This window comes from Bombus fervidus, chromosome 3 (genome assembly GCF_041682495.2).
Source record: "Bombus fervidus isolate BK054 chromosome 3, iyBomFerv1, whole genome shotgun sequence".
Classification (NCBI taxonomy): Eukaryota; Metazoa; Arthropoda; class Insecta; order Hymenoptera; family Apidae; genus Bombus; species Bombus fervidus.
In genome coordinates this window covers 17,066,495-17,084,704 of record NC_091519.1, presented here as the reverse complement: position 1 = coordinate 17,084,704, position 18,210 = coordinate 17,066,495, and the positions used below count along the sequence as shown (strand labels likewise).

General features: G+C 38.2%; 3 protein-coding genes and 1 long non-coding RNA gene across 10 annotated transcripts in view; 3 read left to right on the top strand and 1 right to left on the bottom strand.

Annotated features, from left to right (window-relative positions):
* LOC139985358 (ras-related protein Rap-1) overlaps window positions 1–6,238 on the top strand; it is a 28,828-nt gene extending 22,590 nt beyond the window's left edge. For all 5 annotated transcript variants that reach the window (XM_071999750.1, XM_071999752.1, XM_071999749.1 and 2 more), the window contains exons 2-4: window positions 1,992–2,102; window positions 3,068–3,491; window positions 3,665–6,238. In XM_071999750.1, the coding sequence (XP_071855851.1) occupies window positions 2,008–2,102; window positions 3,068–3,491; window positions 3,665–3,964 (819 nt within the window). In that variant the 5' untranslated portion in view covers window positions 1,992–2,007 and the 3' untranslated portion in view covers window positions 3,965–6,238. The remainder of the gene's footprint in view (window positions 1–1,991; window positions 2,103–3,067; window positions 3,492–3,664) is intronic.
* Window positions 6,239–6,563: 325 nt separating this feature from the next.
* On the top strand, window positions 6,564–8,445 carry LOC139998497 (uncharacterized). 2 transcript variants are annotated; one of them, XM_072023080.1, is made up of 6 exons: window positions 6,565–7,013; window positions 7,081–7,346; window positions 7,441–7,545; window positions 7,630–7,946; window positions 8,008–8,113; window positions 8,198–8,445. In XM_072023080.1, the coding sequence occupies exons 1-6, from the start codon at window positions 6,781–6,783 to the stop codon at window positions 8,359–8,361; spliced, it is 1,191 nt and encodes a 396-aa protein (XP_071879181.1). In that variant the 5' UTR covers window positions 6,565–6,780; the 3' UTR covers window positions 8,362–8,445. The 2 variants fall into 2 exon arrangements, with proteins under 2 accessions (XP_071879180.1, XP_071879181.1); XM_072023079.1 differs by having other exon boundaries at window positions 6,564–7,013; window positions 7,441–7,946.
* Window positions 8,446–15,442: 6,997 nt separating this feature from the next.
* LOC139985357 (somatostatin receptor type 2) overlaps window positions 15,443–18,210 on the top strand; it is a 76,455-nt gene continuing 73,687 nt past the window's right edge. The window contains exon 1 of the mRNA XM_071999747.1: window positions 15,443–15,974. The gene's annotated coding sequence lies outside the window, so the exon portion shown is untranslated. The remainder of the gene's footprint in view (window positions 15,975–18,210) is intronic.
* Window positions 16,824–18,210, bottom strand: part of LOC139985361 (uncharacterized) — a 126,085-nt gene continuing 124,698 nt past the window's right edge. The window contains exon 3 of one of the 2 annotated variants that reach the window (XR_011799402.1): window positions 16,824–17,785. This is a non-coding gene — a long non-coding RNA (uncharacterized lncRNA). The remainder of the gene's footprint in view (window positions 17,786–18,210) is intronic. The other variant, XR_011799401.1, reaches the window with a different exon arrangement.

Here is an 18,210-nt window from a genome sequence, read left to right as displayed (position 1 = left end):
CTATCGATCTACGAAGTCTTGTCCCCGAGCAAATACGTACACAGCAGGCACGTTATGTCGTGAAACACGCGTATCATTTATCCAGATGGGAAATTGCGTTACGCGACTGTGAACGTAAATAGCGGCAAGTTCACGTGTTTATTCACAGGGAATAAAGAATCGGTTGGACAAGATCAGAAAATGTCACCTACGCCGAGGTAATAAAGGTCGCTTATGGATGCCTTTCAGAGTTCCTTTTTTTTTTTTTAGTAAAGGAATAATTTTACGCGAATGAAATCCAAAGTTAAAAGCGCATTTTTAACGCCGTTACGTTCTTTCAACCGAATTGCATCTTTCCAACGGTAAAGAAACATCTCCAATTCGAGAAAAATATACAAGAATTGTTACTGGCATGCGTAATTTCTTGTTCCAATTTTACGTTAAACGACTTCTTAAAAGATTAAAAATCTTTTAGCTTGTAAAATAAATAGAGATTAACAAATCACAGCAGAGTTAAGAAAATTTACAATCTACGTTTCGAGTTGGAACCAATCGCGATATAAGTGGAACAATTGGACAACCGCTAACGAATATTCTTTCATTTCACGATACCCGTTCCCACCGATCTTCGTAGTTCGTTAAATATGGAAATAAGAAAGTTTCCGAAAGAATTTCAAATTACGCGCTTCCTTCTGTGGAGGAGAATTCTCAATGCAAGAAAAATCGAGAGAAAAGAAGAAAGATTCGCGAGAAAGTTGTTAAATAAAGTACCATGGGGTAAGAAAGTAGCGTCGAATGCGGCGAAGAACTTAAGACGACATCTACGGATATAAATTCCGCGTATTCATAATTTCCCTTAGAAAGTGCCTTGAACGAACGTTACGTATAAGCTGCGAGAGAATCAAGGCGAATAATTTTCTTGGCTGGTTGCGAATTAATAAGCCCACCATAAACCTATGTCCTAAAAGGATCCTCGCGTCTTAATGCGGGCTTATCACGCGCATAAAGGGTGAATCAGCTGAAACTAATCGTACTTAGTTACCGATCCACTCGGACGGAAATTATCCTACTGAATCGACGTTCAGATCCAACGCGATCTCTCGAAACCTGTTAACAGACGAGCACCCTTGCCCAATAAAGGCGTAAACGCTTCCTTCGAGTCGCTTAAAATTCGCCCCTTTCCTTAAATTTCTCATTTAAACCAACGTGACTCATCCTCCTTTAATTTCCTGCGAAGGTTTTCCTGGAAATTACGATTGTGGAAATCGAAAGAAGTTAGCGGATTTCTAGTAATGAATTGGTTCGTACGATTTTCCTCAATCGAGATTGTTGTAGCACGATTAAAGTCGCCAGGTCGATCGATACGATATTTGATACGTGTGACTCGCCCCACTTTATCAGAAGAGACGCGAACATCTATCTGCCTATCGTAGGTGGATCAATCGGTCGCGGTTGCTTCTATGGACTAGCTTTGTGCCACCTGTTCGAAACTTTTAACCACATGCATACGCCGTGGAACGTAGAGAGAGTGTCGCCCAACGTTAACTGTATCCAACGCCCATAAATTATGCAAACTAATTTTGAAAGTCACCGGCGAAAGATAAAGGCAAATTATGGAATTAAATTTAACGCTGGCGTTATACGCGTCGGAGGCGTTTAAAGAGATTTCTTGTAGAGCAATTTCGTTGATACACAATGCAAAAGAGATAATCTGTAACGTAATAACGAACGGTATATCGGCCTCTCTCTTGCGACTTTAGCGTTCGTCGTTCCATGAGAGAACCATAATTTTGCGTGAATGATACGACGCTGGATGTCAGGACGCGATAGACCTTGGACTTCTTTGAACGTCGCGTAACTATGCTATCGATCGGCGCAACATTTTGTTTGTAATTCCTCGAAATCATAAGAAAGTGATACTTCATCGTTAAAACGTTACCCTACGAGAACTAGCCTTTATCAAATCTTTTCTTCTTCATACATCGAACGTTTTCATGATGTCTGTTTTATAGGCATACCTCTGCACAAATGATGAAAGGTCGGCATCAATTTCGTCGTCGTTTCAGTCTACAACCATCGTCGTTGAAAGAGGGCCAAGAAGATGGAACGACGAAAAACATTAGGTAAGGAGATTTATACTTTTCAAGCGTCTCGAAATCTGTCTTATTCGCGCTTGAAAATCCTTCGTCTCGACAAGAAAAGGAGAATCTTCCTCTTCTTGCCCCTAAGGTACTTCTATCCGTATTCTTCGTGCTCCTCTGTTTCCTCTTGTTTCACAGAGAACGAAGCTACGCTGCTTTTACAAGCGTCGACTGATTTCCTTCCTACATTCGTGGAATATACTATCGCCGCTAATACGAAACAAACGAAAGAATTACACGGACTCATGGGAAAGAACAAAACGATTTACGGGTGAAAGTGCGTTTTCCATCGTTCTCGAAATGAATTCCAAGCATCAACCATTCTTTCTGCTCTTTTTCCTCTTCTTCTTCGCTCCCCTTCCTTCCTCTTCGATCCCCTGACCTCCTCTTGACTCGCTCTTAAGCTAGGTCGAGCTTTAATTTTGTGGCTAGTCTTCGCAAAAAGGGAAGCTCGCGCTCTTCCCCTTTGTACGCTCGGTAATAACCGCGTCTGACTTCTACTCGTAATAAGCGTGGATGATTACGGAGATACTTAGGAACAGTTGTTATCTGGTGCATGCAAAGCACCGGTGCACCATCTTCGCTTGCATGCTCTATACACAGCAGATATTCCGGAGACTAATAGCGACTCAAATTCAGGACAGCTCCTACACAAAACGTATATTCAATAACGCGTGGAGACAGTGAAGGGGATCTTCAATGTTCATTAGCACTATTCTCTTCGTCAGGACGTTATCCCCTTAAAGACGAGGCAGTTGGCTCTCTTATTTGCCCCCTGTGTTTCGTTCTAAGGTACAAGCCTGTTATTAACTGTTTTTCAAACCATAGCTGTTACACGAAGAAAGAAGAAAAAACAAATAAATTCATTAGAACGTTACGTATCAATCTTTTCAATGTTTCTTATAATTTGGTAAATTCTATCGAGAATATTTCTAAATATATTTCAGAAATGAGAGACTGTCAGAGTCAGACAGCGGCGGTGGAAAACAAGTGGAGAGTTCCATACGACACAAGATCGTGGTGATGGGCGCCGCGAAAGTTGGCAAATCCGCGATAATTAACCAATTCCTTTACAACACATTCACACCAAAGTACAAGCGAACGGTAGAAGAGATGCATCACGGTGATTTCAATGTTTCCGGGATACATTTGACGCTCGACATCCTGGACACCTCAGGCTCGTACGAGTTTCCGGCTATGAGAGACCTATCCATCAAGTCTGCGGACGCGTTTATTCTCGTCTACGATATTCACGATGCTAATACGTTCCTCGAGGTGAAGACTCTGAGAACACAGATCCTAAACACCAAAGGCGCCGTGCCTATTGTTGTCGTTGGCAATAAAGTCGACGTGACCGACTCGGCACAAGAGGTAACTTTTATCGCAGCCGAATGCGACAGAGTTTTTTCGTCTATGACATTCAATCTCTATATTTGATTTCGACAGGCCTGATTTTGAAAAAGTCGCATTTGGAAATTTGAATTTGAAAATTTAAATATGAAACATTAAATTTGTATTTGAATTATTTTACACGCTTGTTCCAGGTGGACACAGACAGCACGAGAGAGCTAGTGATCATGAAATGGGAGAACGGCTTCGTAGAAGTGTCCGCCAAGGAGAACCTGAACATTTCGCAGGTGTTTAAGGAACTACTGATACAAGCGAAACTAAAATACAACTTGAGCCCAGCGTTGAGACGTCGTCGCCGGCAATCATTGCCGCCGCCGCAGCATTTGAATTCCCGTAGCAGCAGCGCTCACGTTCCATCGCCGGCGCAGCTACAGCATTTGCAGCAAATTCGTGAACGTTCCGAGTCCAAGAGGAATTCCTGTATTCTATCGTAAAGAGCCTCTCGTCGCTACTGATCCAAAGCTGATCTAAAGAAGAATGGGTGAGGGAATCGAAAGGGCGAGAGCAAAGCTATGCCGCGACGATTCTATTAGCGATTCCGCTCGCTGTGATCGATCGATGTTTCCCGCTCGACGTTCCGACGTCTCCGTACGACACGTTCGACACGCTTCGGATCGATCGTCGAATGGCCGATCGAAAGAGTTACACGGCTAAAGATGTCGTAGACGAAAAGATAAGGGCCAAGGAAATTCAGCATTAGCGGTAATTTCTTCTTTTTCATTGGCTGAGGATTCGATATCGTTAAGATTATCGAAAGCTAAAACAAAATAACATAGTTTCCAAATTGAAGATTCCGCCTACAATTTCAAGTTGAAAATGGAGAACACTTATCTTAGAGATGGCCTCTATTCGATTGGAAACTTTATAATTCTCGTACGGTTATCCTACCGTTCGTGGTTTTCGTAGTCCGACCTTGAAAGATTTAGGTAGCAAATTTTCTTAAAGAAACGAATTTCAATTATTCCATGTTTATCGTTCAACAATTCGATGTGCGTAGCGCGAGTCGACGTACTTGATGTGTCTCTATTTCGCCTCCGATTAGAAGATATGTCCCGAGAAATTTGAAGCTCTTGTTCCAAGGTAGAAGAAAACACCACGAAGAGATCAATGAAACATTCTACGATTAAGCTGACAGCGATAATTATTCCTTGTGACATTGTCATTCGGTTCTCATTCGCAATCGAGAAAAAAAATCCTTATTCTCTCTTCTCGATGCAAAATGATTTTAAAGATTTTATTCGACGTTGCTGATCGATGAAACGTAAACTGATCCAAACGGCATATATGCTGTTGTTAACATAATTATTCCGAATTATCAAACCGTAGAATTCCATTTTTACAAATATATCAAAGTATCTTACAAAGGTATCCTATTTCAGGGTTGTTTCCCACTGCCCACTCACTATCTTATTATCCACTTACGGACATGTACAACGGCCAAACAATATTTTATAAAGCATTATTGGCTAGTCGATTAATCTTACATCAAGCACTTGCCTACGCTGTTCTTTATACCATATATATCGTTTAATTAAAGAGGTTAATTTCCATATACATATATATACATATAATTTCCATTTCCATATACATACATACATATATATATATATATACACACATATTTGATCTATGGATTAAAAAGTTTGCGAATATATCGCGTTAGAAGAAACGTTCTATTCGTTATTTACGACATATAGATACTTCTAACGAGACGTATTGGAAAAACGGAATATCGACTTATTTGTCAATTACGATGAGCGTGAACTTATTGTACACGATTGCCTTGCCTAGAACCTGAGTTACCGTGAGTACAATAATGTTCAGGTGAAACGAACAACCACGTACAAATTCTGATCGATTGCAGATAGCTTTTTAAGTAGTATCGTTGTACTTGGTAAACTTGCTAATAACGAGAAAGTAGCGTGTACGATTTCTGTTTAAGTAATTAGGTAACAGAGATAGAGGTGTCTATAAATTTTAAAGGAAATACTATGCAACGATCATTGATTTTAAGATTAGATGCAAAAGTTTATTACTTCGCGTTATCGCATGATACATAAATTTATCGTTTATGAAAAAGTGTCACGTTTTCGAATCTATTATTCAGATACAGAACTAATACATATACGTTAGTGTAAATGTAGAAAGTCTATGTAAATAACAGAGCATTGTGATGTGGATATCTCGTTGAATCGAAACCCACATTGGGTATAATTTTACATAGGTATATTGTAATTAAGTAGCCGCGGGTCAGCACGTAATTTAACGCGTTCAATGATTATGAAATATCGCACATCACGATAAGAGGATAATTTATTTGAATGTAAAACAGTTCGAGATCAAAGCTATTTAATCGCTCCAAGATTATCTATTATAGACGAAATCTTTTGCTGAAATCATGTATTTGCCTGACCTGTGCAATCGCATTATTTCGTGTTACTTAGATTAATGTTAGACCAATCGGTTTAATAAATGAAATCTTATCATCACACTACGGAAATCTAAAGAATTTTACGACGCGTACAATAAATCTACGTTATATGGAGTTTCTGAGCAAACTGCACTTAACACGACTGTAACTATTTTTAGCGTAGCTGTGGAAAAAATATGTGGTAACAAATTATTAAGTAGTCTAAGCCCTTGACTTTATATCATTGTGTTACCAGAAATTAAATAAAACATGGATGTCATATTTAACTTCCACATAATCTTGTTTTGTTTCATTTTAGCCCCTAAAATGTTCATGATATATAAGGACCGTAATAGATACTTTTCTATGTATTTTAAGTATATAATAAAAGCTTAGTTTCCTGGTAAGCTTTTTTATTTACATTTACTAGCTACGAGCGAAGTACTAAACGATTTTAGGTACTACAGAATCCTTTTGATTGCACCATTGATAAAGTACAGGATAAATTAATATTTTTATGAAACTTTGTGTTGAAATTTTGTTCAATGGAAACTGAAATATCGACTTTACGAAGATCAAAACTAATTACAGTAAGAATAATTATCGATAGATAGTCAATATTTTTATATAACGGTTAAATTATTACTTTACCTCTAAAATATTCTTAAATGCAATAAAAAAACTAAATTTATTACTGTGCATATACATCTGATTTATTTTTTAATAATTTTCGATACGCGTTTCAAAACACATAAGTAAACGTTTATCCGTACATAACATACGTAACCTTTACAGTGAAAGCATAACCGTCACAGTGAAAGCATAACCTCAAAAGAAAATATGAATCGAACAAATTTCCGTATTAAACTCGATTTGTGTAAATACCATAATGATCAGCATCGTTTTTGTTGGATTTTTATTGACTCTACTAAAATGATAGATGTAAACGATATAAAAGGACATATTAAAGGTCTGTTCCGCATTAATGAACCATTTGATTTGTTTCTGAATGAAGTTGAATATTTACCACCTAACGAGGACGTACGGGTTTTAAAGGAGAATGAAACAGTTTTGTAAGAGTTCTTGCAACTAAGGTATGTGATATTGTAATAATGTATTATTTCAGTCAAAGCGTTGCAGGGTTTTACCTAAGTCTCAACTAAGCTGTACTCTACTGACAAATCAGCTTTGTGTATCTGTAAGCAACCCAGTTTCATCTGTAGACACAAGTAAACAAGATAGCTCTGCACATCCAAAACAAATTGAACCAACGTCGATAAATTCTTCATCTTCAAAAAATCTACCTCAACAAGAGCAGTTGCCAATTAATTCTGCTGCAAAGTCAAGTCCTATGCAACAGGAATGTCCAGCTGATATAACAGACAAATCGCAAAATGCTAATGAAAGTAAGTAAAATGAAGTAAGCCCCTTGATTGAATCAAAAGTGCAGTATTACTTATTTATGGTATTAAGATCCTATTTGTTTATATTGTATTACAGATACAAATACAGAGGTTACTTATGTATGTGCAAAGAGAAAACGTGCAAGGAGACGGAGAAGCTCGAAACTTGAAACTCCACCGTTAATTGAAGAAGACAAATCTAGTAAAGCCAACGTTATAAATTCTAAAGTTGTCCCTCTTGGTAAACATATTCGTTTTGATAACACAGATGACAAAATTTGTCTAGAAAATCCAGTTACATGTCCAGAAACGATAAAAGGAGCCCATACTGCTGCATCACCTGCTAATGAACTTACAAATTTATTATCAATGGCTAATAATTCTACTCCACCTACCTTTGAGAACAACAGGGCAAAGAACACGGTGAATGCAAAGCATCCAAGCAATGAAGTAAACGAAGTCAATGCATCTCTTGCAAATGTCAGTGAAAGTAAAGCTTCGATTAAGGAATTAGGAGAATCAAAAGAGTTTGCGAATGTAGATTTTGAAACATATCCAGTCATGACAACAAAACCAAAAATTAATGATGTTATAGCGTTTAAGGTAATTTTTTGAAATACTAATTATATTTTTAATCACAATTTTAAATGAAATTCATTTTTAGATGCTCAAAATTGGCTCAGATTTTACACCACAAGTATCAAACTTTATTGTTGGAGAAGTTGTATCTTATAGTTCAGAAAAATCACTATACACCTGTAAAATATTAAGTATGTGACTTTATATCATTAATGTATCTCGAAGACATACCTATATATTTTTTATTAATTACGATCTAACATTTCTCTGTGCAGAAGGCTTGTCAGAAGTGCAAGTGCCAGTTGGAAAATTTAACTTTATAGAAGAGTCAGAGGAACGTGTGATGAATGATACAATTAAATTAAATTATGCACAAATAATGAAACCTAGACTAGTATCTGCATCAAGCACTAAATATTCGTTACCATCGACTTCTTGATCACTTAGTTAATAATTTCATACACTTTTTTATATATTTTAAATTAAATATTTTTTTGAATAAAATTAAATATATATAAATAAAATAAAATAAATATAATAAAATAATATAAAATTAAATAAATATATATAGCGAGAGTACTTTTGAAATAAAGAGCGGGATTTATAAAAATTACCTTTTTCTTGTAATGCTAAAACACACCGTTTCTGACGTGAACGTTAATCGTAGATTATGTTGCTATTGTTGAATAATTCACTTCAATTTCACTTTATACTGGAACAGCGTAGAATTTAATTTAAATTAAATTTAATTAATTTAATTAATTTCGCTTAAACATAATAAGTAGCATTGAATTAACAATTTAAAAGCTTGTAAATAATACGTGACAATACCGATGCATACAATTCTACTACGATGCATGTGTGACGACACATACGTACTATGTCCATTCGTTTTTAACTAAATCTTTAATACTATTTCACAGAATTTATTACTGAACACTGTAACACTATCAGAAAACAGAATATTTCTATATTTTTCTTTCATTTCCTGTTTTATTGTTATATTTAATTCACTTTCACAACCGCATCCATCACGTTCGAAATACTGAAACAACTGTACGTGCAGAAGACGATTGGTAGAACCATTTCTGGCGGTTTCACTCTGATTGGCTGATACAAATTTATTCCACCAATGAGATTTCAGTAGGGAATACTGCGCAAGTTTACGATTCCGCGCGTAATTCGTTTGTTCTTATTAGTCTTTATAGAAATATGTATATTTATTTAGAACATTATTTTGTATTAAAAGATTATCTTTTATAATTATATGATATATTAATATCATATAATAATATATTATATTGATTATATTGATTATTATATGATATTAATATATCATATAATTATAAGAGAAAATATACAATCGTTTAATATAAATTAATAAAAGACACAAAATTTAATCAATCAATAAAATTAAATTAATAAATTTTTTAATAAAAATCAGCCTAAAAATGTTAATAGACGAATCATTTTTCTGCGTGCGAACTTGACCGTTGTTCCTATATTGCTAACACAATAAATTCAGAGTAAAACAAGGAGAAAAATCATAAAAGAAAAGAAGAAGCTTTGGAGCTTGTAATCGTAGAATTAAACGTTTCTTTCAACTTTGCTTTAAGCTTCTTTCTTTTCCTTTCTCATTGATCATCTCTAAAATATGTATATTTATAATATGCAAAATTTCACATATTCCATCCCACGGTTTGTACACGTAATAATGGAAAATGTTTTTTCATTAAAAAAAAAGTTTTTATATTAAATAAGACTACACAATGCTGAGCGTATATTTCGTTATAAAACAAATGCAGATATTCTTTAAAATATCAATTTAATTGATAGCTAACTGATGTATAATCGTACGATTCTATACGATACCGTAGTTCGAAATTAAATTCGTTTTAGCATTTCCAGTTCAACACGTCGCGTCGTCGCCTAGTTGTTCAGCCTTTGACAACAAATCTAAACGCAAACGAGATACCTGGGATTAATACCAGTTAATAGAAAGCTACGTGAACGTGTGGTTTGCTCCCGCGAACGGCCATGTATACGCATAACCGTTGCGCTATTAATAACCCGCATTCAGAGAAAATTGCGCCATTGCACGAAATTGTAGACTTAATATCTCTTAACCGATTCTCTTTGTTCTTCGTAACAAAACGATTAAAGACCTAGCGAACTGAATGTTCACAATTAGCTGTAGAGCTTTCATCTTATTTCTATCTCTGTCTTCCTCTCTCTTCTTCTCTTATTCCTTAGTTTTCTCGAATAGCTAGCGATCCATCTCACCACGTTGTACCCTTTGTTTCACCTAGTAGTAATTTAATCCCAATGATTCATTAGCCCTATACCGAATAAAACGATGAAAATTAATTTGTTTCAAAGAATCCCGACGTTATAGTGTTTCATGGTCTCGAGTATGTTTTCGGTACCATCCTTTTCGCTTATAAACGGTGATACCACAATCTATGGCTATTAATCTTGAATGTGGACTCAATCTCCGAGTATCGAAGCGATATTTTATAGATATAAGTAGAAAGCTAACAATAACAAACGCCTATAGATGAAATCTAATTCGTTACTCAATTAATCTTTCGACAGACGATCTAGGATATACTTCTCGTTCATATTTCACCCACTTCACGATTTTTACATTTCCTTCTATATTTCTCCCCTTTTTCTTGTTGAAGAGTGACAAATGAACAAAGATAATGATCACGGAATTTTAACCGTGAAAGTACTGTACTGTACAAATATTTGCGTTGATCGTATAACAGTGACTTGGTAATTCGGGATGTGAATAATCCACGAGATAAAAACACAAGAGTAAATTCAGAAGCGGATCTGACTTCACGGATCCATCCGTGTAAGGGGATGGATTTATTTCTATTCTCCGAGGGTGAATTATTCATAGCTAAATTGCAGCTGAGAGGGTGCGTCGCGGTTACGTAACCTCGAATTTCTTGCTTGCTTTTTTTCCCGCGGTCGTTCTCGAAACAGAGGATATTTTAGAAGATTCACGCATAATGTGATTTTCTATTTTAAGCTCGTTTTAGTCGCACGAATCGCTCACTACATTATGCTCAAGGTAAATTTGAAAATTCAAAAGGCTGAATGTTTCCGTGCGGCAAATCAATTAACATCGATCTTCATCATTGCGATAAGTAGAATCGTTTCGATCAAAGTTTCAATTCAATTCGATTACGTTTTACATACTTTGCGATTTTCTCGTAACAAGCAATCGTTGTCTTCCGTTTGAACGATAAATCACGAACAGAGAGAATATTCTTACGAAAAGCGACTTTCTGTGGCGGTGTTCAAAGTTAATTCCGCAAAGTCAGCCAGCCAAGAACTTGTTCACGTTGCTTTCGGAAGTGTCAAACGTTTTACGAGCAAACTTTCCGTGTCACCTGTAACGAGGTGTTCGATTTCCCCAAGAACTCGCGAAGAAAATTACGAGCACCGGTGACGAGCAGCTAGGGAGAGTATCGACTAAGTTTACGGCTAAAGAACATTCTGACAGGGACTCGTCGCTCATAAAGAATGTAGCTCATAAAGTTCGGACGATCCCGGCTCCTTAACGATCTTCTTCCTGTTAATATCACGTGCCTCCGCATTAGAAAGTGGAAGGAACTTTCCCTAAATTGTTGGTCCCAAGTTGAAAGCTTCCCTTCGTCATTACACACAGAGAAGATCTAAACGCTTACCTTGCTGGAGACCGCGCTCCTTTTAATCCTCCTTTCGCGAAACCACGTGCCACACAACGAGGATTTTACGAGTAAGCAGCTTTCCGTAAGTACCGAAACGATTCGATCGCTTTCTACGAGTTGCAACGCAATAAGGATCTCTCGTGTAAATTCGCTTGATTCCCGGCGAAACAGCCAATTGTTCGACAGTGGTGAGCGAGATGATTGCATCCATATCCGTGAGTTGATACGAGAGCACGTCGCGCGAGCAGGAAGCCAACCAGATTGGAGGCTTCCAGCTTGTCCGGGTAACCTTTCATGGAAATTTCATCCCATTACCCTAGCTGGAGCAACCGCATATTCTCACGCGAGTACCTCTACGCACGTAACTGAACGGTGTTTCAGGATTCTTACGGGGAGAGATGGTAATTTATCCGAGTTTTTGAGAAAGCTTTTGGAGAAGAGATTATTTCTTGGTATTAGAAACCAGGTGCGGACGATCGATATAGCAAAAGAGTCCGTAATAACAGATAAAATATAATATATTTATCGAAACAGCCTATAAGGATCTCGCAATCTTCTAGATTAAATTGTAAGGAGAGTTATAAAGGTAACACTTGATTTTTATAAAAATCAACGCTACGACGAGATAGCGATGAAATTTTGAAAAATAAAAAAAAAAAAAAAAAGAACAAATTACATACATTCGAAAATTAGTTATTGTTGAGTGCATCTATTTTTCTAATTTTTCTTTTGTAAAACTTAAGTACGCACTATCTCCTATGAAATTCATCCTTACGATTGTATGATAATAATATTGCGCGATTATGCACCTTCGTATAATATATAATATTCCTAGCAGTATAATCTTACGTCTGCATGCATCGCATTATTAAAAATATAATCCTGCGTCACCAGTTGCGAAATCACAACGTCACGGTATCGTGCGTCTGCACCTGCCTCAGCTGGGTAGGTTAGACTTTGAATAAACTAGTGTCTCTCCATACCGCTCGTTAGGATTGTGATCCAGATTTTAATGTCTCTGTTACTCGAGAAGCACTGATACCGGAGATTGGCCATTATAAATTTTAACGACGAATGTTTACGCTTATGGATGAGAGGTAAGCAAAGTTCAGGCTGAAAAGCAGGATAAAGACGCTGCTGAGTATGTCGTAAATTGAAGCGAATATTACTGTAAAATGTTTTCGATACGACTCGTGTCGTACTTATGTTCACGAATGATGCTTATCCATAAGTCCTCCCCCTATTTCGATAAACGGTGAGAAAAACACGACATTGAAGCGAGTTCAGAACGTTTTGACGCTTCGACAGTCTCTTCTCGTGTTCTTTTTCTCGTCTGGCAAAAGCTTCTTTTAGGGATGACCTTATTCCTGGAGAGACATTCGACATTCGACGCGCAAAAAGTCGAATAAATCGATAGCGAAGCCGCGGAGTCATCGTTAAAAATAGTCCGCGACTTTGACCGTAAAAATCTAATTAACAAATGGAACGTATCCTAGCGATTGGAGAGGTTGGAAATCACATTTACACATCTCGATATTAGTACGGTTCTCTCGTTTCGTGTCAGCTTATTAAAGAGATATCACGATCAACGCTCGACTGGTATTCTCGCATAAAGTTCGTTTAGGAAACATGTTTATTAAGAAAAGTAAAAAGAAACGGCGTTTATAACTCGCGAATTCAGTAACTGGATGAAACTCGAAAAGAATACAACGAGACTTTGCAACGAGATTTACAGTAGTCCAGCTCGATATTGGACGCGACGAGCAGCTTCACCGACAAAAATGCGTGCTAAAAAAGCACTGTTGCTCGTATCGACGTTGCTTCAGGCAATATTTCTCCGAGATTTACAGGAAATTGACATCTACCGCACACGTCCCCCAAGGAAGTAGTCAGTTAACGATCTCATAACTCAATTCCGACGCTTTAATGGTCTTATATTTTAAAGAAAATTTAGTTTACAAAGACGAATTGCGATCCTGCAAGTTTCTCCATGATAAAAGGCTTGAATGATAATCTTGAAAAAGTTTGATCGAGATGTTCCCTCTGAAAGAGCTGCGGAACTTACCATTAAAGAATTGCCCTCTGATGTTTTCGCATGTTAAAACGCTCGCAGACAAGCGAAGGATTAAAACTAATGCCAAGAATAATCGGTAAAATATTACGTCGAGTTCCTACAATTACTCCGCGAAGCAAATTATCGTAGTCCTTTCATATAAAATTTTTAAAATCAACCCCTTCATAAGGTTGAATAAACGGCCATAAAAACGAAAGACTTTCTCTGATTATCCCAAAGAGTACATATTCAAATGGAATTCCTTTTTCAATTATCTGCTGCAAATCTTTGTCACCGAGAACTTGCCGAACGTAACTATTTATTCACGCAACTGAGAATTTCCTCGATACATCGTTGTATGGTATTTTTAAGCAAACCACGTTCAAGCTAGCAATAAACTGCGCCACTTTGGCAAAGTGCATTTCCGGGGTATTCGCGTAACTTTGCTGAACACTAAAAATTTCACGAATGCAAAGTGTCTCTCTTTCTGCATCTAACACGGCGTACTCTCTCAATGGGTTACTTTGAAAAAGTACTCTCTAATTCAGGTTCAATTCTTTATAACCCACGATTGCTTCTTTAACATCGCGCGCGTGTGTGTGCTGACTGGATTTTATGGAAATCATAAGAGTAATGCAACTTGCAACGGCACATCCATGGCCTTTATCTGCGGCCACGTGATCGCGCGATACCACTCTTGCAAGTTGACTCTCTTCACGATCACTGCCGGAGGCGATCGATAAGTCGTCCTGAACGACGTCGGTAAAACGGCGGTCCAAGATAAAGCTGCTTGTCGAGACGTCCAAGTTCACCGAGTCGAATTTTTATGACAAAAGCATCCGGTGTGTGTCGCACGACTTTCGTGTCTGCAAAAATCTTCGCTTCGTGAATTTCAGCTGGAACAGTGTGCGAGGAACGACACATTGAATATCGTTGTTGAATCTCTCTTATGCGCTGCGTTTGGGAAGATAGGCATTACGGATAGGTGTTATGGAGGACAGACTATATGTTGTTGCAGAAGTTTGGTTTTCTTCAGATTTAGTGTATCGGAGTAGAGATATTTTTCAGGTTGATAAGATTATCATTTTAATTTAATATACAACGATAGGGAATTTTGTGAATTTCCTCATTGTCAACTTTCCACTACTTACATTAGCTTGTAATTCAAAAAACAGTCTTTTCCAATAAAGGAAACTATTCCTATTAGTCACTAAAATCTGTTACTCAAAATTAATAGCACGTCACTGACTCGTTGAACAGATTTACAACACGTTATTTGATACTTGAGAAGGTTCTCTGGACAACTATCACAGAATTTCCAGATCTATATGACGCAGGACGCGAAGTTTCTTGATTTAACTCAAGGGAATTGATCCGGGATGCGTGGCTATCTGTGTAAATAAAAGAAACTTCTCTCATATTATCTACAGCTTGTCATTGCCCTTCTAATTTATTTACTTCGTCGTTATTCTCTCTTCTCGTGCCAAAAGCGCGTTACAATTAACGCGTTATCATTAACGCGGGGGCAAATCCGAGAGATCAAGCAACGGGATCACGAGAAAAGAGGCGAGGTAACTACTCCCCGTCGAAAGCATTGTTCCCCTGAGATTATTGTCCCGGTGTCATCGGAAGCAACCCCAAAACTCCATCGCGTGACGCGGAAAGGTGTTTGAAGGTAGCAGCCTTTGGAAATCCCTGAGAGTAGGCGAAGGAGAAGGAAGAGAAGAAGAAAAGTCCAGGCGAGGAGAAAAGAAGAAACTATCTAAGAGCAAGTCGAGAAAGGAAACGAAGAGAAAAAGAAAGAACAGAGGAGAAGAAAGAAAAGACAAAAGGTTTAATTTAATCGGACAGGCAGAGTTGAAGAATCGTTGGGGCGCCTGCGCAGCCGCCGTACGTCCCTGGACCACCGACCGCTAGTAGCACCCGCCGACGTCGACGTCGTGGTTGTCGTGGTGGTGTTCGTTGCCGTCGTCGCGACGCCCAGACACCGTGCCGTCCGCGTCTCTCGACCAGTGCGCGTCCACACGTCGCGACGACACGGCTCCTCTCTACTTGTCGCTCCAATCCTCCAGTGCTCACGAATTTCGGCTGTTGCCGTGCACCATCCCAACTACCCTTTGTGCACGTGACTCTGTTGCCAGCACGAGATTCGGACAGTTCCGGGACTATTTTCTTCGCCTACTCTTCGTGATTCTTCTTCCCAGATAGCATTCCGTTTCGATTCAACGACGAAAGACGCGATGTGGCAAATGGTTCGATCCATCTTGTCGCACAGGATTTAAAGGAACAGAGAAGGTAAGAGAAACGACGATAATAGCGGTATCGTTAATAGTCACGCGATGTCGAAGTTAAATGGACCGAATGTTAAGGTCAAAGACATTAAGAACGGGTCAGGAAACTTAAATTTAGCGGGCAACTTCGGAGCGCGGGGATGGACCACGAGGCTATCACGTTTCGAAGGATCGAGGTTGAATCGTATATTTTGAAGAATCCCGACGGGCCAATAATTTTTCGCGAGCTAGTTAACGTTCCCGCTTCAACAGGTCGTTGACAGACGCCGCCGTCTCGTAAAACGCGTGAAGGGACGGAACACGAGTACGGACGCTTCACGCGAGCCGTGACATCGATTCTTTTTTTCCTGGTCGGCCATCCGCGGTCCAAAAATAATATCGTGAAGCACGAAGACTGGAAGACACGCGGTGAGGTGACACGTTTATTTATGCGACGCTCAGCGTCGCGCGGAAATTGTACTTCAGTGGCAGGAAAGAAACACGGACCTGAATAATTTATATGGTTATGAACGAACGTTTCGGAGCATTCGTGACATAAATGTTGCATGCATGATGATTTCACTGGACGTCGCTGCTTCATCGTCCGGAATTTATTTGCGAGAAAACTCAGAATTCTTCTAACATCGGACGATCGACGAGGAAATTAAAAAATTAGCCGCGAGAACGTCGCTACTTTCCGTAAACTGATCGTCGGAAGAAGCTTGTAAGAGACAGCTCGTTCTTATTAACCTCGACGATTCCAAAGGGGGTGTATTGACTAAGGCTCCACGTGTACCGTGGCCACGTCGGTGTTTTCCACTTCTATTTACTCGGGGAAAACTGAAATTTCGACGGGCTGTCCACCGAGGTGGAAAGCCGAGACAACACTGGAAACTTCCATCGACATTTTCTTTTGACGTGACCCGATAAAGTGTTATCGTTCTAACGCGCAGCGCTACAAAGCTCGAGCGCCTTTTTCGAGAAAGTTTAGGATTTACTACGAAATATTAGAGCATCAGATTGGAGAGATAGATCAACCACGATAAATAACGTTCACGTTACATTTTTAGTCTATAACGAATATAGTTGTGATGTAAAAATATAAAGACAAATTATTTACAAGGCTGAACGAATATGACGTACACGTTTCACTCCATTTGGCATTTATTCGAATAGATAAATTGTTTGTAAATGCACGATATAGGATGGAGAATTCCATTATGAAAAATGTCAGGGCGTACTGTTTACGAGATTGATCATATTCGACGTAAACAGTTTGCTCTACTTTAAACTTTTTCCAACAGTTATAATTTCAACATTACAATAAATATCAAAACAAACTATTTGTGAAACAAATTCAACGTAAACGTTTCGTTGCGTTTGAAATTTTTTCAAACAGTTGAAACATTTTTGAATGCACGATACAGGGTGAAAAATTATCAAAGCGATATTTCACGCCCCGTTCGGGACACAAATGTACGCGGAGATGGAAAATAATTGACTGACCTTGTTCCTTACCTCGATACGTCTTTTCATCATACACTTTCTGCATATTCGTTGTTCACATCACGATGCTCAGTCATTCTGCTTAACCCTTCTTTCCTATCGTTTTCTGGGTCATTTCTTATTGTACTCTAGCTTCGAGTACCACTGCGTTGCCATTTTTCCTTCATTTTTTCTTCCACTATTTGTCGCGTACTGGCACAAGCTCCCCCAAGCCATGGGAAATATGCACTGACGACGTCCGGTTGGTGTCGCCGCTACGAAGTAGATCAACCTCTGTAAAATGCAACACGATTCAACGTTGTTGCTGGATGCTGGCTTGTCGCGAGAACACTGCATAAACAGGTTACATTATGATAAATGTGTTTGCCCTTACCTTGAAAAAATTAGCTTGTTCGCTCGTTTTTCTTATCGCGAGTACGATATTCTGCTTGCAGAATATGTTTCATGTTTCATGTGTGGGTTGATTAAAGCAGTTTTTTTTCGGTGGGAATAGAAGATGAAGGGATAAAGGATATTATAATGGAATTTTAGATTAAATTCTGATAATTGAAGGAATTTTCAGATACTATTTATAACTAGTACTAATTTGCAATGCCGAGTATGCTATTAATTTTGATATTAATTAGGCTATTTACATTGAAAAATCGAGAAATTATTATCCAAGCGAGATATACCTGAATCAACTCAAACGATCGAAGTTGTAAGATATTTATTTCAGAGATACCGTTTCACTATTCTCTAGAACTCTGCTGCAT

Excerpts from the sequence above, each read along its gene's own strand:
- LOC139998497 (XM_072023079.1), top strand. The coding sequence starts at position 6,781 with ATGAATCGAACAAATTTCCGTATTAAACTCGATTTGTGTAAATACCAT. Across the intron at positions 7,014-7,080 it reads AAGGAGAATGAAACAGTTTT|GGTTTTACCTAAGTCTCAAC; the intron begins GTAAGAGTTCTT and ends AAAGCGTTGCAG. Across the intron at positions 7,347-7,440 it reads ATCGCAAAATGCTAATGAAA|ATACAAATACAGAGGTTACT; the intron begins GTAAGTAAAATG and ends ATTGTATTACAG.